The sequence below is a fragment of the Lissotriton helveticus genome, chromosome 5_1 (genome assembly GCF_964261635.1).
Source record: "Lissotriton helveticus chromosome 5_1, aLisHel1.1, whole genome shotgun sequence".
In the NCBI taxonomy this organism is placed as follows: domain Eukaryota; kingdom Metazoa; phylum Chordata; class Amphibia; order Caudata; family Salamandridae; genus Lissotriton; species Lissotriton helveticus.
Window position 1 is genome coordinate 372,966,745 of NC_136065.1, and position 27,599 is coordinate 372,994,343.

General features: G+C 45.3%; 1 protein-coding gene across 3 annotated transcripts in view; it reads right to left on the reverse strand.

The window, feature by feature from the left end:
• The window catches only part of PAX7 (paired box 7), a 270,897-nt gene that overhangs the window by 60,822 nt on the left and 182,476 nt on the right, over nt 1-27,599 (reverse strand). For 2 of the 3 annotated variants that reach the window (XM_078642522.1, XM_078642521.1), the window contains exons 6-7: nt 16,379-16,541; nt 13,583-13,773 (exon numbers count right to left, since the gene is read on the reverse strand). In XM_078642522.1, coding sequence (XP_078498648.1) covers nt 13,583-13,773; nt 16,379-16,541 — 354 coding nt within the window. Of the gene's footprint in view, nt 1-9,029; nt 9,056-13,574; nt 13,774-16,378; nt 16,542-27,599 lie in introns of all 3 variants that reach the window. The other variant, XM_078642523.1, reaches the window with a different exon arrangement.

Genomic DNA, 27,599 nt, shown 5'->3' on the forward strand with positions numbered 1-27,599 from the left:
AGAGATCCCGCAGGGACGTGACCTGTGTAATGGAGCCAGCAGTTGTTAGCAGGAAGCGAGAGCAGGTGGTCTCGGTGGAACATGGAGTCACTAAAGGATCTCTGAAATGATGAAAGAGGACCATTCTAGAGAAAGGAACACCACTGGGCACTATGTTGGCTCCAACTGGACGGAAGCAGGGATAATGCCTTTACCACACCATCGAATCTACCTACTTGACATCAGCAGTGGCGCAATTTTTAACCTCAAAAAGAAATACGTTTCGGGGCGAACCTTCACAGTGATGACTTTCAATAGACTCTGGAAAACCCCACTGGGATCTTACAAAAGTCCTACTGTTAGAGCGATGAACGATTGGGGGTCGGAGGAGCACTTTACCGCATGCCATTATTATTTACAAACCTCTACACCTGCACCTGGCTCTCATGTCATCGATGTGCACAAAGGTATCTACGCACGTGTGCGTTCACAGACACAAACACAGCTGCAGACACCCCTGAGCACACTGCTATACAAACATCTACACACAAATCTACAGATACGGATTAAAACACACACACATGTTCATCTGTACAAAACATTTCTCTCTCTCTCTGACACACATACACGCACGTGCGGCCAGGTACAGAACAGTCTAAACATGCATTCACAAACACTCATCTACACAACTCTGTTTACACACCCATACATTCATCCGTAGACACACACATTCAGAACCACATAAACACATAGACATATCTAGGCACAAACATGCATCTACACATATTCCTATACTGGTACACACAGCTGCACACACCCACAGTCCACAAGTACATGTACACACAAATATCTACATAAACACATATCTACACAGACACATGCATGCATCCATCCACGCACACTTTCACTGGCGTACCCCTATATCGATCTAAAACATGCACGTACATACATCAACACGTTAATGTACAGACATCGGTAAATCTCCTTATACACATCCACACGCGCGTGCAGACATATAGTTCAGCCATCACACATATCCATGTTTCGATTTTACAACCATAAGTTTCGAGCGGTGTTTTTTTCACTTAGTGGCTTCTCAACCCAACACTACATCCTTTCTAGTGAAGTCCCAGAGTGTGGCTGTGGTTACCAAGTGTACCCCTGGACCCTAAGATGTGGCAGCAGTTCCAGAGTGTGTCTATGGTTAGCAAGTGTACCTCCAGATCTGAGCTGTGGCTGCAGTCCTAGGATCTGGCAGCAGTCCCAGGGTGTGGTGGCAGGCTTGGACCTAGGCTGGGCTGCAGTACCAGAGAGTGGATGTGGCTACCAAGTGAACCCCTGGAGTAAGAATGTGGTAGTAGTCCCAGAGTGTGGCTGTGGGATGAGGCAGCAGTCCTAGGCTGGGCTGCAGTACCAGAGAGTGGCTGTGGGATGTGGCGGCAGTGCCTAGACCTCAGCTGGGACTGCAGTCCCAGAGTGTGGCTGTGGTTACCAAGTGTACCCCTGGACCTGGGCTGTAACTGCAGGTCCAGGGTGTGTCAGCAGAGCCTAGACTTCAGCTGAGGCTGCAGTACCAGAGAGTGACTGTGGTCACTCTGACCCTGGGCTGTGGCTGCAGTCTCAGGATGTGGCAGTAATCCCAGGATATGGCGGCTGTGCCAGGACCTAGGCTGGGGCTGAAGTACCAGGGAGTGGCTGTGGTTACCAAGAGTACCCCTGGACCTGGGTTGTAGCTGCAGATCCAGGCGGTGGCTGCAGTCATTGGCTGTGGCTGCAGGACTACAATGTAGCTTCTGATGGAGACTCTGACTGTTGGCGTGGAGGGCGGGTGTTGACCCAAGTGTAGGTCCACATTTTTTGTGTCATTTCTTCTGTTCCACTGTGTGTGAGTGGCTCCTGATACACTACGGTCATCCCTAAATCTGTTTCCCATCGGATCTAGACGGTCACTGATAATCTGCATCTAGTTCTCCTACACAGCCTAAGAAAAGTTGTGATTTTTAGGTGGTAATCTAAGACATAATCTGTCAGTAGCCTGGTGCACACCCTGCATTTTTGCTCTTAATGTTCCATTTAACTTTTTATCAAATTAGGCGTGCATGCACCCGACAGTGCTCCATTCCTTTAGCACTGGAATATTTAACAACAGCCAAGTGATGACTTGCATTGATGCAAATCATGAACGGGTTGCACAGCCTTATGCACATAGGTATTCATTTAATACACTTAAACCACCGTAATCCAATTTTGTCCTTTTTATTCCACAAAATATTTTCAAGTTCATCTGTCACGTCAAAGGTATGAAACTTCTTTTAACTTTTCTGCGTTTTATAATTCTAGAATTGCCCATCCAGGCCTATTCATGAACATTAGAGGTTTCAAATCCATCCAAATTACGAACGTGTAGCACCCAATGCATTTCGGTTTCTATTGAACCTTCCTCAGGGGTATCTGCAATTTTTCATAAAAATACATATATCCGTCCTATGTTTTTTTGTAATTAATCCACCCACACTGCAACACAAATATTAAATGCTGAACCGTGCTCCCTCCTCTCTTATAAACATCCCGAGTGCCCATCCCAATCAACATGAAACTTCCTGACGTGCCCCACGTTAATCTGTCCCGAATGTTTCTAAACCCAACCCAACAATCCTCAATTTGTCAACCCACACTTCGTTCTGTAATTGTTACAAAATATGTGAACTACCCAACCTCTCTGTGTTCGAAACGATGTGAAATCATACTCCCCGCAACCCTGCATTAACAAAACTAAACCGTGCTCGTGAACTGCCCAGCCTCTCTGTATTCCAAACAATATAAAGTCATTCTCCCCACACCCCTGCAGTCACAAAACTAACCCATGCTTCCCCAACTACCCATGCCTTTCTACAAATTCTCCTGTATGTCTGCGTATCTCCCCAGTTTGCATACCTGCTCAGTTCGTTCCCATCCACTTTCCTCCTCTCACAGTATGCACTCGATCGTCAATGCTTCCCGCCTTCACTAAACCCAGTCTATTTAAATCCAGCTGACCCACCCCACCTGTTGTACATCACGTGTTTTAAATAAACCACCCCTACTCAAACCTACTTCCCTGTTGAAACTTAAAAATAAAACGCCTTCCTCAAACATCTCCCGAATTTCACGTGTAATCATCCGGCTGGATGACGGCCCGGGAGCGTCTACCAGGTTGCAGGACATACTTAAAGCCACGGTTAATTGGATGTCCGAGAATTCCTTAAAAATCAACCCGGATAAGACGGAAGTGTTGCCTATTTCCATCTCGGGCAACCCCTGGAGCGAGAAATTCTGGCCTGTGGAGCTGGGTGTGCCACCGGAACCGGCGTCTGCAGTCAAAAGTTTAGGCCTGTACGTGGATGACAAACTCTCCATGGAAAAACAAGTCACCACGGTAGTGGGCACCTGCATAGGCCTGATGCGACAATTGAGGAAGATCGCTGCACTACTCTCATTTTCCACCTTGAGACACGTGGTCTCAGCCACAATCCTGGCTAGGCTGGACTATGGAAACTCCCTGTATATTGGTCTACCCCTGCGGCTGCTGGATAGGCTACAGGGGGTTATGAATGATGCAGCCCGGCTGATTTACAAGAAACCTAGGACTGCCCACTCTTCCCCTCTGATGCAGGAGCTACATTGGCTCCCGATTCGGCAGAGGATTGTATTTAAAGGATTGTGTATCGTACATAAGACGCTGTACGGTAATACACCAAGATACTTGAAATCTCGTCTGTCCCCATATACACCGAGCAGGACTTTGCGCTCGTCGGACGCTACCCTCTTGTCCCAATCCCGTTTTAAACTGGCCACGGTGGGGGGGCGTGCTTTCTCCAACACACTCCCAGCTTTATGGAACAAACTGGCCCCAGAACTACGGAAGGAATGCAATCTGTTATCCTTCAGGAAAAAGGTAAAAACCGCACTGTTCAAGCAAGCATGGAGTAGCCTCTAGGCGTTGTGTTAAGATCAAGTAAATACTGAACCCCACTACGCAATCTGGACAAACAGCGCTTAGAGACCCCGGTGGTTATAACGCGCTATACAAATTAAATAAATAAATAAATAAATAAATAAATAAATATATAACCGTAAGTGAAACACATCCAATAAAAAACATTCAATGAATATGACTAAAAGATAATTGAAAAAGAAACTATCAATGCTTTAAATAAGTCCTGTTGATGGTATATGTACTAATGATCTTCCTTGTCTGTAACTCGAGTGAACAGCCTTTGACGTGAAATCCAAATCGTTAATTCGTGTCTTCTCCTTGTTTCAGTGGGGTGCTCCAGGGTTGGAACGGAGTGTTATAATTATAATCTGTCAGTAGCCTGGTGCACACCCTGCATTTTTGCTCTTAATGTAATCTAAGACATGTCAGCTAGGCAGTCTGTGTAGCACTCCCCTGCTTCTAAGCACAGGATATCTTCACATTCCAAGGCATGGAACACTGTGTGTCGTACAGGCAGGGTGCAGGCACATGAACACCCTGTGCAGCTCTATGCTAGCTACCTTTTAAAAAACTATACTCCTCACAGCAGTTAAGTCTGGAATCTGTCAAGTGCCCAAGATTACACCGTGTGTGACACTATAATGCTAACAGACAAGATGAACATGCCACTTACTCTAGAAATGCTCAATAACACAGGCCAGATAGAGCTAGGGCAACATCGATTACTATTTAATATAGAGAATCAACCCACATAATTCTGGCCATATTTAAGAAAAGCAAAAAGAAGTCTTTATAGTTCGAAGCACTACAAACTCAGGCTGCCAAGACAAAAAATTCCCTGACAGTTTAGAACCTTTTTATACTGAAGTCTACGGTTGACACTCACTAAAGAAATAATAGCAACACTGAACAAAAACATTGGATTTACGATCGAAAAAAGCTTAGCAAAGACACTCATACCCGTCGAAAACACCCAGAAAATTAAATGACAAAGTCTGCTCCATCTAAGCTACACCCTGGTGGAATATTTGCTAAAAATAAATAACCATGAACACCTGCAACTAATGACTGCGTCCAAGAACTTGCATGCGGTGGAAACAGACCCAGACAAACCAGAGATCCGAAAGGAAGAAACATTATTTCCAGAGGGGGTCAACCGCAGGTTGAAGGTGAAAAGAAGCTGAGGCAGACACAGGGATCCCAAAACATATCCAACCAATGTCCATGTGCAGGTTCAGTGGATAGAGTAATGACTGGAGGACTTAAGATTGAACTACGCACAGATAGACCTAGATAATCCAGACATATGCAATTAATGACCAGTGCAGGATGAGTGGACATGGATGGAGATGGAACCAGGTCGATATGGACAGTCTTTAGGATCCCAAGAACAGGGTAATGACCAGGGTCTGAGGACTGAAATAGGCACAGACAGACCTGGGAATTCCGGGCAAACACAATTGATGACCAAGTATATATTTTGTAGGTAAAGATGGAGATGTAAACAGACCTTCAAGGACAGAACTTGGAATCCCACATAATGACCAAGACCAGGGTCAGCAACCACCAGCTGAACTCTGACAGGAACAGACAGACCTGACTATCCTACAGGTATACTGACCAAGCACAGGGCAAGGGAGTGCAGACGAAGAATGGCAGAGGCACAGGCTGGCTTGACTATCCAAAAGATAGGCAAGCATTGACCGAGCACAGGGAATGGGCTACAGGTTGGAGATGAAACAGGCAGAGACATCTAGGGTTGTAAAACACAGGCCTAGACTTAAAATGAAAACAAGCACATATAAACCTAGAACGTAGAGCAATAGAGGCTCCACCAGAAAAGCAACCATAGGCCTATGTACCTAAACTATACAGAGACATTAGGCTATCTAACATGGCAGGTGAAGTACCACGATATTGACTTTAAAATATTGACCTACATCAATATCAGTCTTAGGATATTGACTTGCATAATAGAGTCAATGTAAATTGATGTGAATTAGAAGTTAGATTAGAAATTCTGCACTCCCCTAACTATGCTTACCTTGACAATATTGTGCAAGGTAATATCTTGCATTTTTTTGTTGTTAGTCAGTATTTTTAAATTCCATATTTTGATATCCAACCGATCTGGAGGATTACCAATGAGGTCTGTTTACTTCACAAGACTGGCAACAAAGGCAATGTCAGCAAAATACTTGCTATCATGTGATGACATCAGAGGCTCAAAGAACCAGGAGTAAAGCTTCTGAAACCGTTACAAATCAGGAAACTGTGCCAATTAGCCATTTTTCAAATTAATGAATAGAATTGAAAACTGATTAAAAGGGGAGAAATAATAGACAAAAGAAGAAACAGAGACAAAATGACGGAGGTGAAATTGAATGATGACAGAGAGAGTGGTCTTAAAAAGAGGTCAAAAGTAGCAAAAGAGAGAACAAAGATAGCAAGAAACAGAAGAAAGGGAGGGAGGGCTTAGTAAGAATAGCCAAGTCTTGCAAGCAAGGGATGCGCTTGATTTCTCTGCATGTCGCTCAAGCCGCGCATGCGCTTCCACGGTGCAGGCTAATCTGGAGAAGGCTCCTTGTCCCGCACAGCGTCCTCCCAGACACCGCGAGGCCCGCTTTCTCTCAGGGACGCGGGAAGCCTTAATACCCCCTCCCTCAGCCGCTGTAATGCCACGACGGCTCCAATCTGCTTTCAGGGATGGAGAGATTAAGAATAATAAAAAAACTGCAATAAAATATGTGTGAACGCGGGGGTAATTGTGGACAAATGCAGCATTCAAATTCATTTTTCAGCTCTTTTACGCACCATTTCAATCTTATTTTCTGCCTGTTAATGAGATCTTGTTGGACGGGGTGGGCAGAGCTGCCCAGTATCGGTCGGTAATTGCACATAATTTTCTCTTTACCAGTGATTTGCATCAGTTTTTTCATAATTCTGGCTATTTAACACCCCTCGCAGACCGCCCCCTCACAAATCGGGCGAGTCTCATTTGGAACGCTCCTTAGGACTGAATCCGTCTCGGCAGAGCAACAGCGACCGAGTAGCCCAGCAGTGCAGGCTCCCGCGAGGATGGCATCCGTCATGGCACAGCAACAAGCCGAGCTAAATGTGAGGCTAGTGTGTTTGAACAAAGCGACTGACCTTGGGTATGGGAGGAATGGAGGATGGCATGATTCAAAGGGAACTTCAGGGTGTGATGATAAGGGGCATCTCCCGGACAACAAAGGACATTTTCTCCATGTGCTACATTTCTTGGACTCTCCTTAAGAGGCTGAGGTTGTGAATAGCCGCTTTAACCTCAACCATCGCATACGTAGGTCCAGAACGGGAGCGCAGTTGGAATGGTAGTCCCAGGGACCTCCGGTGGATCCCTACAAAGAGCTTCTTGATGACAGTAGGTTCTCCATTTTGTTCTGTACCCATGCACCTTGGCTCACAGCGATGTATGTAGCACAGCCAGTTCCTACAGCCTGGAAGGCTGTGCACAGCCGCAGCATTGAGCACCTTACTAAGGAGCTGGCTGTTCTCTGTTCCTAAGCAAGACGTCTCTCTCCGACCATTCTCTAATTCTTTCAAAATATCAAGGTCAGTAATATTGACCTACAGCTATATCAGTTAAAGAATATCGGCTACCAACATATCATCAAGGTAAGAATGTACAGGTAGGTATAGACTTACTATTCTAAACTCTACATCCACTTAACCGGTGACATGTCTGAAGTCCACATTGGGTAGTTGACATAAGTGCAGGTCGATACTAAAAACTCAATATTTTGGAAGAACTTTGACTTGCACCTCGGCTCTCGCTATGAATTTGCTGGCACTTCAACAAACAGCACAGTCTTTCAACCTGCACACATCTCAAGCACTTGCTACTGAAAGCTTGTGTGCGGCGAAAAAGGTATTGCTGCCAAATGATTGGAGGGATGCAGTGTGCCTGACTGATACCAGTCTGCCCCAATTCATATTTCTACGAGCCCAAAGAGAGGGAGAAGGCGGGTATCTGTATCTCACTGATTGGTCCTTGAGTTTCAAAATCAGTACATCACCCACTTCATTCTGAATTAATGTGTGCAGACATGCACAGGAACAGAACTAGCAACATCTGCATTATCAGGTCCACATAGCAGAGATCAAATAGCCAGCATACCGCCATAGCCATAGGGAGAGTGTATCCCCATCCAGCAACAGTAGGCCTGACTATGCATTCTGGAACACTAATACATTTGAGGTCATCCATTTTCCATCACCATCTACTTCCACTGTGGTGATGCACCTGTGCTCCAAACAACCAATCGGACCACATGCGTAAAGACTTTTGTATCCTACGATGAGTTTCTCCTAACATTTTATATACAGCTTTTATGTTCTCTATGTCTGTATAACCATGTGTATCTGTCAAGCAGAGACAGGGTGTTAGCAACAGATTGCACAAAGGAGTACCTCAGTAATCTACATGTTTTACAATATCTGTCAATTTACCGCACTCAGATGCAGACTGCAGAAAATTGTTGGGCACAAGTGCAGGACCTAAATCGGTTCGCAGATCTTACAGTTGCACAGCCACTAGCGGAGAATATTTAATTTCCTCTCCTGAGATTTACTTCTCGGACAACAAATGGAGGAAAAGACTTGTACAGAAGTGCTATCAGCCAGTGTTTGCCTACTTTGTAGAGCTCTTGGACTTATTTATGTGAGAGTAATAAAGTGCTACTTGCCCCCTTTCGGTTACTTTACAGTACTGGACGCTTTAAAGATAAAAGGTCAACTTTGGTTCCTTATTTGGGCCTCTGGAGATTGATCAGTGACGTAGATCTTGTCCTGTACTCTTCAGTCATCCGTTGTACAGCATAAAAACTGACTTGTGGCCAATATTGAACAGTTCTCTTTTTCAGCTTCCTTTTGAACCAAGTGTAATTAGGGTCAGCTCGCTGGTTTCAGTCCAGGGTGTTCTACAGCCTGTGGCCTTGGACTCCAAAGGATCCATTGCAGTCTATGTGACATCTGAAAGATCACTGGTTGACAGGGCGAGTGTGTCTTAATGTGGATCTAATCATACAACAACAAGAGCAACCCATATGTCCTTGTGAACTGGGTATTCATGCTAAACAAAAGAAAAATATTCACAAGGAACTCATTTGAACTGACAATATACACTTATGCAAGACAATTGATACCTTGCTTGAATTAATCAAAAAAGCAAAATCAGAAAATACAGGATGTGATCTTTCAAATGATTCTGTAAATAATTAAAGTCTAGAAACCCCACACAACAATAAATCTCAATCTAACTCGCTTCAGCCGAAGTGAGTGTGATTTACTTCATAATGACAGTAATCAAAAAACGTACCACAAAATCAATAAGAACAACACTTTTCAAAGTATATACAGTATATACATTATATGGTGATTTTGGTGAACCCCAGTGGAGTGACCATAACCTAAAGGTGGTGCACGGAGTGTTTCTAAAGTGACTTGAAAAAAAGGGGAACGGTTATTGGAAATAGAAAGAGGAGCCTGGAGTTTGTAATACTGTAGATAATATTTATCTACAGAAATCTGTATAAGTAGGTTCCAAAATAAGAATCTGGGGTTTGTACCGCAATTCTAGAGTCTTGGCATGTCCACTCCATTCAGTTCTCGGAACCGCCAGACTCAAGTTTACTAATGCCACAGCACTCCTGTCCTGAATCGTATCGAGAGAGGGTCGAAACGTTGTCGACTTCATAAACAGAGAGCCTCAGAATGCCATAAAATATTATCTACAGTATTACAAACTCCAGGCTCCTCTTTCTATTTCCAATAACCGTTCCCCTTTTTTTCAAGTCACTTTAGAAACACTCCGTGCACCACCTTTAGGTTATGGTCACTCCACTGGGGTTCACTAAAATCACTGTAGAATTAATATACTGTATATACTTTGAAAAGTGTTGTTCTTCTTATTCATTTTGTGGTAAGTTTTTGTTCATTACTGTCATTATGAAATAAATCACGTTCACTTCGGCTGAAGTAAGTTAGATTGAGATTTAATGTCATGTGGGGTTTCTAGACTTTAATTATTTACAGAATCATTTGAAAGATCGCATCCTGTATTTTCTGATTTTGCTTTTTTGAATAATTCAAGCAAGGTAGCAATTGTTTTGCATTAATGTGGATCTAAATCTTGTAGATATTAAAGATATGTCTCCCCTTGTGGGATGGGGAAAGAATGACATATTTATCTGGATCAACCACCTGACTAGAGTAAAAGAACTTTCATCAAGGCTTATGGACCTAAATCTTGTAGATATTAAAGATCTGTCTCCTCTTGTGGGATGGGGAAAGAAGGACATATTTATCTGGATCAACCACCTGACTGGAGTAAAGGAACTTTCATCAAGGCTTATCAACTGAATTAAGTGTTGTTCTAACTTGTATTTGGGGGACAATATTGCAAAGCCTAAATTATTAGGGTGAGTGCTTTAAGGAATTTTGGGACTGCATTACCGACTGTGGTTCCGGAATATAAATGTGTACGCACGTTTGCAAAGTTTAACAATATGAGGCTTCATAGAATGCTCCCTGAGTGCTAACTGTAAAGATGCAAATATTTGCATACGCTTGAAAGCAAGACGGATGATTCTTTGCTTTCAAAATAAAATGTTCACAAAAAATGCAACTAGGAAAAAAAACTTTTGCTAAACTCATGAGAAATTTTAGGTACCATTTCTTTGAAGCATCATTTAGTAAAATGTGTTGATGCATGCTATTATTTTCAAAAATATTCATAAAGGGAAATCAGCGTAACCAGCTTCAACAAGATTTTGGGAAACATGAAAATAAACAAGCATTGACAAATGCAATAAGTCTGACATTGGTAGTCCATGCATGTATTGTTTTTTTACAGGGTTTTTTCCCAAAATGTTATTGTGGGAGCTGCCCGGCCCTCATCATTATAACAAACACTGGCCGAAAGCAAAATTATTTTTGTCTCAAAAAGCACACACTGCCACTGTAGCTTCAGGCACTGAACAAAACTACTTTGTGTACAAATATGGTCCTTGTGAAAGAGCAGAATGCTGTCACTCACTGTGAAGCCAGCTGATAGAAAGATAGCATTTTATTAAACACAAAATGTCTTGGTTATTGCCAGAACTAATTAGGGGTCTAATTCTTAAAGGAAGTCATAAAAATACAGCCATGGGATATGTCCTTCCATTAGTGCCTATTTACGGCCTTCATGAATTTACAGAAGTAGGCTAGGAAATCGTACTTGAAAATATTTAGGAACTGCATTTTAATACAAACAAATAGGGCATTCCAATCCTGAAACTATCTACAGCTTACCGCTACGTCAGGACCCAATACGTAGATCTGTGGAAAGATGGCAAAATAAGGGAATTGCTAGAATTCAAACCCTACTATATAGCTTGAGCACTGGCATAATTGGGGGGCTATCATCAAAGCTCTTGTATAAGGCAATTGCTGCCATAATTTGTACCCGCACTACGTGACACCAAAGGAACAAGGACAAGTAGATTTATGAAGCAACCTGTTCAATGGACAACTAGATATTTTATTAAATTCCACACCCCTGCTATACATACAAATAACAAACTTCAAGATTTTGGAGCCTTTTTTAAAAAAACACCCTGGTAATTTCTGCACACATTAAAGAGTTTGTGAAACCCAGACTAGCACTGGGCCCTATTTTGTAAACTGCCTCCATTGCAAAAATTGTATTTTTATTTTATAAAAGCCTTGCATCCACAGCTTGAATTGGAAGAAGCAAAAGTCAATATTGCAATGGGCTTTAGATCTAAGACACCTAGCATAGTGCCCGAGGGGGTTCCACAAAATCTTGAATTCTGCAACCAGACTTGTGGTTGGGAGCGGGAAATGACCCACAACCATGCTGCCTCAAAGGAAATGATCCCTGCTGCCAATGAAGCTTCAATCAGTCTCGATAATGTTCACTTTGGTGTTGGAACCACCAACCACACAAGGCAATGCTGCAAATTAGTCACTAGCGATTTTTTAAAGAGACTCTGAAGCAGCCTCCAAAAAATACTGGGGGTTAAACTTAGTAACGTTTGTGAAGGCGCTTGGGCATTGTAACACAAATTTTCATTAGGCTGTTCTTATATTATAGAGCGAAAATTGTTTCTACGTTTTGCTTGGTGTGTATTGTGAGTGCACAATAGGGTGGCTATCACCCTCCAAATCATTAACAATACTGTGTCCAGTCCTGGACTTTTGTGTGGTAGCTTAATGTGTTCTGGGTAGTGTACTCTTGTTTTGCCTCCATTGAACTACTCACCTAATAAGGATGAAAACAAAGATTGGTTGGTGAAAAGTTCAGGACTGGAGTCCGTGTCCATTATGAACTAGAGTGAGGTGGTCATATTAGCGCCCTCACAAATCTTTCGTAAATGTACTTCTTTAGGGAACCAAATCACCCCTGTAGTTGAGGATCCCCATTCACGGAACATAAATTACGGAACCCCAGTGGTTGATATGTCAATTGACTCTCCTTGGCTTTTAAATCACCATCAAATGCATTGATGTTCCAGTGTTTTCACAGAACCCACATCAGCTGATTCCTGTGTCCAATGTAGCTCCATGAAGGACAGCTACATGCCAGAACTCCAGGACATCATCGTATAAAATGAATCTAGATGGCTCTCATCTCACTGGTTATATGGAACATCTGGCATGGATCTGGCCCTCCTGGACTACATTGGCCACCCCCACTGTACCTGAGTACTGTAACATAGCATTACCATACATTAAATCTTTATGGAACTCAGTGGTTGTACTGAAATCTGTCATGGATTCGGAGTTTTTTACACTGTAGCTTAGGCCTACTTTACTTCCTGGTTGGTTATTGCCAAGGGTTTTGGTTTCTTATATGCAAATTATTGCTTTTTTATGTACCGTGGGACTCCCACTCCGACAACGGGGAATGATTCAGTGAATCTACCCCAATACTGGAGAATCGGTCTTCCTAGGACTATGTTGGCACATCTGTTTTAAATTCTATACCATTATTTATACATATAGTTAATATATAAATAACTTAGTGGTTATTCTGAACATCTAGCTTTCCTAGACCTACGTTGGATCCCCATCTTAAATACTGTACCATTATTTTTACATATAGCGAATCAATATGAAGTTCAGTGGTTATACTGGACACCTGGCCTTCCAGGATCTACTCTGGCCACCCTTAATGTAAATATTGTACTGTTATTTTTATATATACTCAAACTATATAGACCTCAGCGATTATACTGACCATCTGCATCATTATGCATCTGAGACAAACTCTCGACATCATTCAACGTCTTAGACTTGGAAGAGAACTTTCTAGAGCAAACCACCAAAGCTCACCTCTTAGTCCCCCTGCTCGGTTGGTGAGCAGGCGATTCTCATAAGTGCCAAGAGGCGGTCAATTGATGAGGCACCGCATAACTGCCATGTATTGGCGAGTTCATTCATTCATTCAGTCGCCACCTTGAAAAGTGCACGCTCAAAGCCTCCAACACTGAGTGCCCACAGTAAAGAACACAAGCACACACCACGGATACAGACAGCACACACCGACACCTGTGCACGTGAAGAGACACACTCCCGTACCTGCGGGGACAGCCCGTTGCTGACCGGGTTCATGTGGTTGCTCGGCCCGCCGGGGTTCATGAAGCTGTCGGAGTAGCTGGAGAAGCCGTGCCGGGCTCCGTAGGCCGAGCTGGCTTCGGCCGCGGACAGGCCTCCCTGGTGCATGGAGGACGGCGGCAGTGGCTGGGGTCTGTGCACGGTGCTCCCCCCATCTGAAAGGAATGATGGCGCAGGAGAATAAGACTGCGGCGTGACCTTCATACATGTACACAACCCACCAGCGTGTCCTGAGGTAAAACAGCATGCAAGCAAAGAAGGCCCGGAGCACCGGGAATAGGGCCAGCAATGCAGACGCTTCGGCTTGTGCTCCATAGGGCCCTTAGGTGAATAATCTGCCTGTGGAAAAAATAGCCCTGCAATTAAAGTTCTTCTACAGACGCCACTGTGTCAGAAACTCTTCACTGACTGGGACATGCACGGTGAGTATATAATACGGGGAGGGAAGCTCTTCAGCAGCTGTGAGATTTGGCTGTGTACCAGGCACATCTTAAGGATTTGGGGGACCCTGGGCCAAAAATATTTTGGGGGTTTCTTTTCGGAACAGCTATGAGTTTATGATCCAGTTTTAGCTCCTTCATGTACTCTTTGGCCAGGTCACCGAAAGTGCACAGGCACACTTCTGCAAATTCTGAATGTTTACATTTAATATTTAGGAAAAGTGACGTGTGTTTTCAATATTGTAACACAGCAGCAGCTCATTAATAGTACTGCAAATAATCTTTGTGACATATGAATATGTGAGGTCCTTTTTTGATCTAAAAAAACTTTTTTATGGATGTTGTATAAAATATAAACAAAGCATTACTCTACAAAATGTCTGTAATAAACTCTCAAACACTACCCACATTAAAAATAAATTAAAGGAAAACAGTATTTGAAACAATCTGTTTAAGAAGTATTCAATGTCATCAGGGCAAGACTCTCTGCAGACCAGAGGTGGCTTTATAGGAGGGCCGCCTAAGGCCCTGGGCCATTGCCCACTTAGCCCATGCCTTAAAACATCTCTGTTCTATAGGACACAGGTCTCTATGGAGGAGCGCTCTTCCGGCTGCACAGCATATGACTAACAACAGACAACCTTCACATTTTAGAACTGAAGGCTCCAAAGGCTATGGAACATATCACCTTAAGGATGGACACTCTTCAGGCTGTGGAGCATATCACCTATGGATGGACACTCTTCAGCCTGTGACACATTTCACCTTATAGATGGCTTCAGGCTGTGGGACATATCACCAATGGATGGACAATCTTCAGTCTGTGGGACATATCACCTTATGGATAGACACCCTTCTGGCTTTGGGACATATCACTTTATGGATGGACACTCTTCCGGCCTTGCGATATTTCACCTTATGGATGGACACCCTTCAGGATGTGGGACATACCACCTTATGGATGGACACACTTCAGGCTTTGCGACATTTCACCTTATGGATGGACACCCTTCAGAATATGGGACATACCACCTTATGGATAAACACTCTTCTGGCCTTGGGACATATCACCTTATGGATGGACACTCTTCCGGCTTTGGGACATATCACCTTATGGATGGACACTCTTCCGGCTTTGGGACATTTCACCTTATGGATGGACACTCTTCAGGCTGTGGGACATACCATCTAATGGATGGACACTCTTGAGGTTGTGGGACATATCACTTTATAGATGGACACTCTTCAGGCTGTGGAGCATATCACCTATGGATGGACACCCTTCCGGCTTTGGGACATATCACCTTATGGATAAACACTCTTCCGGCCTTGGGACATATCACCCTATGGATGGACACTCTTCCGGCTTTGGGACACTTCACCTTATGGATGGACACTCTTCAGGCTGTGGGACATACCACCTAATGGATGGACACTCTTGAGGCTGTGGAGCATATCACCTATGGATGGACACTCTTCAGCCTGTGACATATATCACCTTATAGATGGCTCCAGGCTGTGGGACATATCACCTGTGTATGGACAATCTTCAGGCTGTGGGACATATCACCTTATGGATGGACACTCTTCAGGCATTGGGACATTTCACCTTATGGATGGACACTCTTGAGGCTGTGGGACATATCACCTTATGGTGGACACTCTTCAGGTTTGTGGGTACATGACCCAACTGATGGATGCTCTTCAGCTTGTGGGACATATCACCCTAGGAATGGACGCTTTTCAGGTTGTGGGACTTATACTCATGAATGGAAGGTTTTCAGGCTGTGGGGTGTATCCTCTGTGGATAGACTCTTTCAGGTTGCGGGCCATAGAACGTACATATCTATCTACGTAGAGAGCACCTATAGAAGCTAGCAATGGTGTCCTAGATTGTACTTAGGGCCTGGTATACAGGCTGCCAGATGGGTACTTCATCACAAATGTGACTTTCTCCCATCCACCCTATTACAAGTGCACTATGATATATTGCACTTGTAATATGGCGGAGAGGATATTTGTTCCTTTTGTGATGGAGTACCCGTTCAGCAGAGTCTAAATCAGCCCACAGGAACGTATCAGCACAGACTCGGGGAGAAGGAGTTCTTGGAATGTGTGTAGAAAGAATCAGAATCAAGAGGATAAGACGGAGTCCTCCTGGAGTGTACACAGAGAGCACTGGGAGAAGGGTCAGGTAAATCCTGAACTGTGTACTCAGATATCACTGGAAAGAGGAAGGATCTTGGATTGTCCCAGATTGTACATAGAGAACAGCAATAGTACCAGGGAGGGGACTGTCCCAGGTCCCATGAGTACTCACCTTGTGATAGGGCGCTTGCATAGCCAGTGTCTGGAAGCTGGTAGGGTGGAAGGCTGGGCATTCCTGTTGGTGGAAAGCCTCCAGGCAGCAGATGATTGAAAGCTGCCAGTTGATTCGCTCCTGCCTGCTTGCGCCATCTTGCTCGACGGTTGCTGAACCAGACCTAAGATTGCCAAAATAAAAACAGCGTTAACAGAAAATTCATAATCACGCTCAATAAAGATTGGCTTTCATAACCGATTCATGCTGCCGTTTACATCTAAAGTTCCTGTGAGCACAGGAGAGGTTGCTTCAGGTTTGAGTAAGACTACTAGACAATCTACACATGCAAGACTCCTTGAAATAGTTCCCTGGAAGGCCCAGAAGTTACTTGCTGGTATACCTACCCCATCAATAGATAGGACCTAGAAACAGTTTTAGCTGTCGAGCCACACTCATGTAATGAAACAAATGCATAAATAAAAAATATATACATACATAGAGGGGCTTTGGGGCAGTCATCTCCATTGGTGTGCTCAACTCATTCATATTTTACTTCCATGTTGGGATGGAGAAAGATCCTCTGTTTAGCTCAAGCCAGCATGTCTCATTGGCTCAAGTTCCTCATTGCAAGCTGTAGATTTTTGGCCCTCACCCCAGCACGTAAGACAATCATGTATGTGCACTGGGGGCATTTTTGTGTTACAGATTCAGACAAAAGAGACAGGCTCTGTAGGGGCACTCCATGTGTAGGCTTCTTACCGTTATGACTGCTATCAGCACGTCAGGCTGTAGAGCGCTGACAGCGGAGGCAGCAGTATGAGTTATAAAGGCAGGGCAGGCCATTTTACGTATTTGTGACAGAAGAACTGCCTACTGGCCTCTTCCACCTTTTTAAATTGCTAACGGTTCTTTAGCCCACCCAGTGTGTACTTACTGCCTGTGCAGAAGACTGATGTATGGAGTAGAAGTGACACACATGGCCATAGCCGCACTGGAATCCATTCTGTGTTTGGTACTTCCAAGTGGTACCTAAGAAAGATGGTTGGGAAGAGCACAGGCAGCAGAAGAGAATTTCAGGGCGCCTTCAGGACATTCCAGGAATTATTTCAGGTGGGTCAGACCACTGTAGGCGGAGGAGAGGAGCCAGAGGCCCCCTTCCAACTTAATGAATTTCCCCCAGAAATTCCTGGCTCATCCTGGCTATCCCAACAAGTTAATAGGTAGTTAAGTGGAACTGCTTCCCTTTCTTTTGTATCTTTTGTTTGCTCTCAATGGAAAAGAAACTCTCTGCTGCACCCCAATTTCCTTCTAGTACTTGGTAGCAAAGGTACTACCTGGACCAGTCTGTGTGAAATAAGCAAAGTTGCAGAACTGCCCAGAACGAGTCCAAAGCTAACTGTGGGAATTCCCAATTTCTGAATGCACCTTCAGGAATGGGGCACAAACATCAAACCAATGTGCTTAGATTTCTTCACCCGTAATCCACAGTCCACAATCTCAGTACCCCAGGTTTGTGGTACGTACCACCATCTCCCCATGCTAGGTTTGGGACCAGACAGAAACCTGGGAGCTTAACATTCAACAAAGACCGTCAAGAGGAGGTGCGGGGACCCTGCTTCGAGGAAGAAAGCTGTCTGCTCAGAACTGGCATTGGAGGTGTCCTTGCTTGAGGAACATATAGCTCAGAAGAGGGGCAGTGAAGAAGCAGAAGTGGGAAGAATCAACATCAACTGCAGCACCAAGGAAGGACTTGCATCGCTCTGCAAGGTAGCTGCCCCAGGATCCCAAAGTGACCCCGCAGTGGGAGCAAGACTGTGTGCCCTATGTGGAAGGAGGGTACTGAGGAACTTGTGTTCAGTTTAGTTTATTTGCAAAACCGAGCAGCAAGAAACCATGTGACTGAAATTATGTCCTCAGTTACAGGGAGGAAACATCATGAAAGACGGGTCCATGATCAGGTCAACCTTCTTTAAAAACTACCCAGATTTCAGTCCTTGAATGGGAGGCCTCAAGGTCTAAGTACAAACTACCATACGCAAAATACCGAAATTTGCCCCACATCAATAGCTCAAACTGTTGCATCTGTAACTGCTAAAAGTTATCAGTATCCCCAATATAATGTGCTACAGTCTATAATATTATGAGTGGTTTTGAGTTGCATGTGTTGAGAGAACATATTTCTTTTTTAACAACAAATTAAAGGTTGGCTATTGAGTTATTGACTTGCATTGCCGATTTATTTAGTTCTGAGTCTCTGACCTCACACCACCTCCGTGAATAAGCTCTGCACTGCTCAACTTAGATACCCTAAATTGCGAGTGCTAAAGAGGTGGAGTTGGTGCTCAGTGATTGGTGTGATAGTGAGGCTAGTAAGCCCCAGGACACCACAGTTTAAAAAAAACCTTTAATTGACGCAATCTGAGCCCATTAACTCGAGTGTTCCCATGGCCTCCTAACAATCTTTCCACATTCAATTCACCACATCATATAGCAATGTGCAATGGATCATCCCTCTTCAGCCATTGGCTGCGTTGCAATGTGAGTGATGTCATTTGGAATGATCACTTGAGCACATCCGTCTAAAAAAAAACATTCTTTGGTGCTAGGACTGGTGGTCCAATATTATACTTTACTTTTTATTTCCATTGTTCATACTGTTTTCATTTTTCTAGTAATCCTTGTATGTTTGTAAATTTTCTTTAGGTTACAGTGATTCAAAGCGAATAAGACATATTCTTTCCACAAGTAACAATCATATTTTCCTGTGATGAGCACCAACACAAAAAAGATTTTCTGTGCCAAGTACACTTGCTTGCTAGGAAACACCTGCACCACTTTATTCACATTACATGCAAATGTTACTTTTTATTTTTTTTGCAAGCATATATATATATGCCTGCTGCATTTAGGCGGCAGCAGGTTTTCTTTGTATTTTTGAGGCATTTGCTTCAAAAAAGGTTTTAAATATAAACTATCGCTCCACCTTGCTAATGTCAGACGTATTGTCTTTTCCAATGCTTCTTTCTTTGTGTATTGGTGGTTAAAGAGACCCGTGCAGAAAAAAGGGATGATGGTTGTAACCCTCCTTGTCCTCTGGGTGAAATTGTTTAAGCTTTGACAAATATTTTATCCTCATGATATACTATTAGTAGTGATATTGCTTGAGTTCTTAAACAGGGCCTGATGCCCACGAACCTTAATTTGAGACTGCAAACTTCAAACCCTTAACTTGTGTAATGCCACAGAAAACTAGTTCGCCCCCTACCAAGGGACTCTCTAGAAAAAATGAGCTTGAAAGGCCTGAGTTTAGCAGTCACTCCTCTCCTGCACTAAAAACATGGACTGCCGGGAATTTATGAGAAGTGGAACAGAAACGAGTGCCAAGCACCCCTCTGTCCCCAAGGCATCCATGATTCAATGAATTTCCAAATTTAGTTACTACATTAATTAGTCACGTGCGGCAGTTCCTATGGGTGACTCACATGGCCGAGTAGTCTCTCGTGATACACATTACTGGTCAGATTTCATTAGCTAACAGGAGGAGTCAAGGTCTGGCTGGTCTAGGGGACATTATCAGGTTTCCTGAGAAAGGGATGCCTCTAAAAATCCAGTGAATCTGGGTAGGAATCTGTCAAATGTCAGACAATTTAATGTAGCAGAAACGCAGCATTACCACACGAATAGTAAGCACACTTGGGCAGACCCATACCATTCCCATAGTAATACTGCACTAGAGAGCTAAACTCATTGCATTACCATGCGTCTACTGAGCCACAGTTTTCCAAACCCATAGCTTTACCTTATAAATACAGGATAACAGTGCGTCAAAAACACCGCACTATTCTATGTATACTTGAGTATTTTACCCTAAGGAATTACTACAGGGACATGGCATTATAGGATAACAGACGAAGAGCATTACCACAAAAGTATTACGCTCCAGTCTGGAATATTATAGTATTACAATTGCACTAGAATTCCTAACCCACATTAATAACATTAAAATACTAAACTTTTCCATTGCCAAATCGAAAGTATGCCCACGAGAATACTACATTTTAGTATATGAATTACCAAATAAGTATTGCTCTATAGTGTGCCAAATGCAGAGCATATTATAGGAATACTGCCTAGGAATACTGCCTTGTAATGGGAAACAAACAGCACAGGAGTACAGATTCTCCATCTTCGAATAAGTGGCACTGGAATTCGGAACTAAAGTATTTCAAAGCCATATAATTTCCATTTGACCACTGCACTAGAATGTGTTAAAACTACGGAACTGCTTTATTTATGGATACTAGGCTACATTAGGCTACTTGAATTATCCAACTATTTTGTAAAAGTAGTTTTCTGCATAATTATAGATTCACCTGAGTTGAAATACAATCCATTTTCTGCTTAATTTGCAGATTTTCACCTAAAAATTGTTTATATGTGAATTAAATCATAAGTTACTAAAAGTTGAGCTTCTGAGTGAAAATTGTGGCCAGCAACTTTGCACAAGTTAACTGGTCACCTTTACGCTCTTATTAGGCCAGGGCGGAGTTCGACTCCATAGAACTCCGCTAGGTGCCGGAAAAACTATGCCGCGGATAAGATTTTTCAGTGAATTTTGGGGTTTTTGATGACAGCACTACAATCGCCTCTTACACAACTATTCCCCGCCGTGCAATCCTTCCCCCATGTTCACTGGATTTTGGCAGCAGGAGCTGGCCACATGCCAAACCCTGAGGCCAATCTCTCATAAGGCTAAACTCGATGGTGTTGGCCAACATCGCGCATGCCCAACTTTACAGTACATCCGGTCGTGCACTGTGGGGCAAACAAGAGGGCACCGTTTTCAGCCAGACCCTGCACCCAATCTCCCTCATGCCCAGTATTGCCATGCATGTTTTTAGCCTTGCACAGCATATGTTGGTGGAATGCTGCAAATCCAAACTCCTACACACTTAACTAACACTGCGCTGCAGGGTGCATGTGTGGGTGTGTGACCACGCACAGCTGGCTATGCCCAGCACTAACCGTGTACTACTGAACTAGTTGTAAACAGCCTCTGGCAGTGCGCAGAGGGCTACGGGCAAAGAATCTGGCCTATGGCTAGGCCCTGATCCAGCCTCCGGGTCCACACTGCTCACTGTGCATGGTCTCTGAAAAGCATAGCTGCATAGAGATTTTCTTTCTTTTAACTTTTTTTTGAAGCATTTGAGAGAAACAAATGAAAGTTTTAAAAATAATATATGGATCAAATCCCAATTTTGCACATCCACAGGTCCACTAATCCAAAGGGAAAAATGTGCTTTTCTTTGCTTTGGGGATAGCATGTGCCCGTTTGGGATCACTCCACATTCTCCATTGGGTGGGAGTTGATCCACCAGCCCTCTCTCTCGCTTTTGCCGATGTTGCCCAACTCTGCAGGCGTAATAAAAATCTTGCTCAACACTACATATAAAATGATGCCCGGTATTTGACGTAATACTATCAGGTGTTATGTATTTTCCTGAATAATCCAGTATATTATTGTGGTATTAGAGTAGATATTCCACTGTATTAATCGTACCCCAGGTTTTTCTTGCCTTGAATGACTCATGGCCTTGGTCCCGGGAGTCCTGTAAGGATCACAGGGATATCCAGAATATCCTACAAGGAGGGGCAGGATTAGATGTGGTGGGAAGCGCTGCCTGCCAGGACCCAGGCGTGAGAAATGCCTTAGGAATGAGGAATGAGAGCAGCTGCTGCCCCTCAGCTGAGACCCAGACATGAACCTCACCACTGTACAAGCAGCATGGACCCCGGCCGGCTACAGGACACAGCTCCAGTAGCAAATGATCCAGGATGCGACTAGTGTGGTAAAGGATCCAGAGCTGTGTCCAAGGGCGAACCGATCCAGGCCAAGACCCCAGTGCGGTAAAGATCCATGCTATGGCTCCAGAGACAAAGGATCCACGCCGTAGCTCGGGTGGCAACAGATCCAGGTCACAGTTCAAATGTCACAAGAATCGAGACTGTGGCTCTGGTGGTAAATAATCCAGGTTGTGACTCAAGTAGTAAAGGAACCAGGCCAGTGCTCCAGTGACAAAAATAGGCAGCCCAAGGCTCCAGTGCAGCTAAGATCCAAGTCACCGCTCCAGAGAGACAAAGCAGCCATAACACTATTTAAGTAGGACAAGGATCCACAACATTTCTCCAATGGCAAAGGATCTGTGCCACGGCCCCAGTGACAAAAGATCCAGGCCATGGTTCAAGTGTCACAAGGATCCAGTCCTTGGTTCCAGTGCCAATAAATAAAGGCCATATCTCAAATATCACAATGATCCAGAACGCGGTTGCAGTGAAAAAGGATCCAGGCCACAACTTAAGTGTCAAAGGATCCATTCTAGTGCTCCAGCGGCAAAATAATCCAGGCCAAGCACACAATGAAACAAATATCCATGCCACAGCTCCAAAGAGACAAAGAACCTGGGGGATAGATTCAGTGAGGCAATGATCCAGGGCATTTCTCCACTAGCTAAAGATTCAGTCCACGGCTCCAAGTGGCAATAGGATCCAGGACAAGGTGTCAGTGGCACAAAGATGCCGGGCGCGGCTTCAGGGACACTAAGGATGAAAGGCACAACTTGAGTGGCATGGGATCCAGGCAATGGCTCCAGTGGCAAATGATGCAGACCACAGCTCCAAGGGCACACACTTCCATGCCATGGCTCCATAGACACAAAGGATCCCAGATGCAGCACCAGTGGCAAAGGATCTCAACTAAGGCTCAGTGGCTGAGGATCCAGGCCACAGATAAAGTGTCACAAAAATCCGGGCACAGCACCAGTGGCAAAAAAGCCAGGCCTAAGGTATAATTGCCCAAAATCCAGGCCACGGTTCCAGTGACAAAACGATTGAGGCCATGTGTCTTACGGCACAATTATATGGCACAAAGGATCCAGGCCACAGCAGGAGTGGCAAAGGATTCAGGTAATGCCTCCAGTGGCAATGGATCCAGACCAAGGCGATGACAGAGAGCAAAGCCGCTGCTTCGAATGCCTTAGAGCTGTGGTTCTTATCTGCGGTCCAAGGACCCCTTGGTGTCCGCGAGGACTGTTCAAGGAGTCCACAACTGTGTTATTAAATTAAATTAATACTAAAATGAATACAGTATACAAATAAAAAAAGCAAAAATGAAAATGCGAAAACCTTTTCAATATTTGATTGTGAATTAAACAAAGTAGTTCAATATTTGAGCATTTGTTCTGTGTATATTTGTTTTTGCACTTTTGTGTTGTTTTGAAGTTCAAATCATAGAAATTGGTTAGGCTGGGAGTCCCCAGCTTCCAATAATCTCAGTGGGGGTTCCTGGTTTCCAGTGAAGATTCAGTGCGGGTCCACAGAAATCAAAAGGTTAAGTACTGCTGCCCTAGAGACCACCACCACTTAATGTTACAAAACTTCAGACCACCTGTTCAGGAGGAGTAGGATCTAGACTACTGCCTTAGAGGCACCAGAGCTTGTATTCAGGTTTGCGCTTTTGGGTCAAAAAGAGTGGGTACCTAAACCACAGCTTTAGTGTTACAAAGCTCCAAGCCCTGTCTTCACTGCAACAAGAGCATGGATCAAGGCTACACAGTACCAGCCTATACCTTTTTAGGTGCACATGCATAAATCCAGGGCCACAACGTCAGTGTCAAAAGGGTGTGGATTCACGATACAGCTTAAGTGACACACGTGTCCAGATCACAGTTTCATGGGCACAAGTATTCAGGCCCTGTATTAGTAGCAGAAGGATCCATGTCACTGCAAAATGACATGGACGCAGGCCACTGCTTCAGTGCCACAAAACTTCATTTTACCAGTGCCGCAACACAGCCCCCCGGCAGCCCCAAGCTCCAGGGGGTCCCCTCAGCACAGTACTCTTGCCGGAGAGCTCCTGAATGAGTCCGGATCTGGCCCCTCTGCCACTGCTTCAGTGCCACGAAACTTCATTGTAGAGGTTCATAGGTAAAAGTGCGTGGGCCCAGGCCACTGCTTCACAGGTTCAAGCGTGTGGATCCAGGCCACTGCTTCCCAGGTACAAGAGTGTGGATCCGGGCCACTGCTTCACAGGTTCAAGAGTGTGGATCCGGGCCACTGCTTCACAGGTACAAGAGTGTGGATCCAGGCCACTGCTTCACAGGTACAAGAGTGTGGATCCAGGCCACTGCTTCCCAGGTACAAGAGTGTGGATCCAGGCCACTGCTTCACAGGTACAAGAGTGAGAGTGTGGATCCAGGCCACTGCTTCACAGGTACAAGAGTGTGGATCCGGGCCACTGCTTCCCAGGTACAAGAGTGTGGATCCGGGCCACTGCTTCACAGGTACAAGAGTGTGGATCCAGGCCACTGCTTCACAGGTACAAGAGTGTGGATCCAGGCCACTGCTTCCCAGGTACAAGAGTGTGGATCCAGGCCACTGCTTCACAGGTACAAGAGTGAGAGTGTGGATCCAGGCCACTGCTTCACAGGTACAAGAGTGTGGATCCAGGCCACTGCTTCACAGGTACAAGAGTGTGGATCCGGGCCACTGCTTCCCAGGTACAAGAGTGTGGATCCGGGCCACTGCTTCACAGGTACAAGAGTGTGGATCCAGGCCACTGCTTCACAGCTACAAGAGTGTAGATCCAGGCCACTGCTTCCCAGGTACAAGAGTGTGGATCCAGGCCACTGCTTCACAGGTACAAGAGTGAGAGTGTGGATCCAGGCCACTGCTTCACATGTACAAGAGTGTGGATCCAGGCCACTGCTTCACAGGTACAAGAGTGTGGATCCAGGCCACTGCTTCCCAGGTACAAGAGTGTGGATCCAGGCCACTGCTTCACAGGTACAAGAGTGAGAGTGTGGATCCAGGCCACTGCTTCACAGGTACAAGAGTGTGGATACAGGCCACTGCTTCACAGGTACAAGAGTGTGGATCCAGGCCACTGCTTCACAGGTACAAGAGTGAGAGTGTGGATCCAGGCCACTGCTTCACAGGTACAAGAGTGAGTGTGTGGATCCAGGCCGCTGCTTCCCAGGTACAAGAGTGTGGATCCAGGACACTGCTTCACAGGTACAAGAGTGTGGTGTGGATCCAGGCAACTGCTTCACAGGTACAAGAGTGTGGATCCAGGCCACTGCTTCACAGGTTTAAGAGTGTGGATACGGGCCACTGCTTCACAGGTACAAGAGTGTGGATCCAGGTCACTGCTTCACAGGTACAAGAGTGTGGATCCGGGCCACTGCTTCACAGGTACAAGAGTGTGGATCCAGGCCACTGCTTCACAGGTACAAGAGTGAGAGCGTGGATCCAGGCCACTGCTTCACAGGTACAAGAGTGTGGATCCGGGCCACTGCTTCACAGGTACAAGAGTGTGGATCCAGGCCACTGCTTCACAGGTTTAAGAGTGTGGATCCGGGCCACTGCTTCACAGGTACAAGAGTGTGGATCCAGGTAACTGCTTCACAGGTACAAGAGTGTGGATCCAGGCCACTGCTTCACAGGTACAAGAGTGTGGATCCAGGCCACTGCTTCACAGGTTTCAGAGTGTGGATCCGGGCCACTGCTTCACAGGTACAAGAGTGTGGATCCAGGTCACTGCTTCACAGGTACAAGAGTGTGGATCCGGGCCACTGCTTCACAGGTACAAGAGTTTGGATCCGGGCCACTGCTTCACAGGTACAAGAGTGTGGATTCAGGCCACTGCTTCACAGGTACAAGAGTGTGAATCCGGGCCACTGCTTCACAGGTACAAGAGTGTGGATCCAGGTCACTGCTTCACAGGTACAAGAGTGTGGATCCGGGCCACTGCTTCACAGGTACAAGAGTGTGGATCCAGGCCACTGCTTCACAGGTACAAGAGTGTGGATCCAGGCCACTGCTTCACAGGTTTCAGAGTGTGGATCCGGGCCACTGCTTCACAGGTACAAGAGTGTGGATCCAGGTCACTGCTTCACAGGTACAAGAGTGTGGATCCGGGCCACTGCTTCACAGGTACAAGAGTGTGGATCCAGGCCACTGCTTCACAGGTACAAGAGTGAGAGTGTGGATCCAGGCCACTGCTTCACAGGTACAAGAGTGTGGATCCAGGCCACTGCTTCACAGGTTTAAGAGTGTGGATCCGGGCCACTGCTTCACAGGTACAAGAGTGTGGATCCAGGCCACTGCTTCACAGGTACAAGAGTGTGGATCCAGGTCACTGCTTCACAAGTACAAGAGTGTGGATCCAGGCCACTGCTTCTCAGGTACATGAGTGAGAGTGTGGATCCAGGCCACTGCTTCACAGGTACAAGAGTGAGAGTGTGGATCCAGGCCACTGCTTCACAGGTTCAAGAGTGTGTATCCGGGCCACTGCTTCACAGGTACAAGAATGTGGATCCAGGCCACTGCTTCACAGGTACAAGAGTGTGGATCCAGGCCACTGCTTCACAGGTTCAAGAGTGTAGATCCGGGCCACTGCTTCACAGGTACAAGAGTGTGGATCCAGGCCACTGCTTCAGAGGTACAAGAGTGTGGATCCGGGCCACTGCTTCACAGGTACAAGAGTGTGGATCCAGGCCACTGCTTCACAGGTACAAGAGTGTGGATCCAGGCCACTGCTTCACAGGTACAAGAGTGTGGATCCAGGCCACTGCTTCACAGGTTCAAGAGTGTGGATCCGGGCCACTGCTTCACAGGTACAAGAGTGTGGATCCGGGCCAGTGCTTCACAGGTACAAGAGTGTGGATCCGGGCCACTGCTTCACAGGTACAAGAGTGTGGATCCGGGCCACTGCTTCACAGGTACAAGAGTGTGGATCCAGGCCACCCACTGCTTCACAGGTACAAGAGTGTGGATCCAGGCCACTGCTTCACAGGTACAAGAGTGTGGATCCGGGCCACTGCTTCACAGGTACAAGAGTGTGGATCCGGGCCACTGCTTCACAGGTACAAGAGTGTGGATCCAGGACACTGCTTCACAGGTACAAGAGTGTGGTGTGGATCCAGGCAACTGCTTCACAGGTACAAGAGTGTGGATCCAGGCCACTGCTTCACAGGTTTAAGAGTGTGGATCCGGGCCACTGCTTCACAGGTACAAGAGTGTGGATCCAGGCCACTGCTTCACAGGTACAAGAGTGTGGATCCAGGCCACTGCTTCCCAGGTACAAGAGTGTGGATCCAGGCCACTGCTTCACAGGTACAAGAGTGAGAGTGTGGCTCCAGGCCACTGCTTCACAGGTACAAGAGTGTGGTGTGGATCCAGG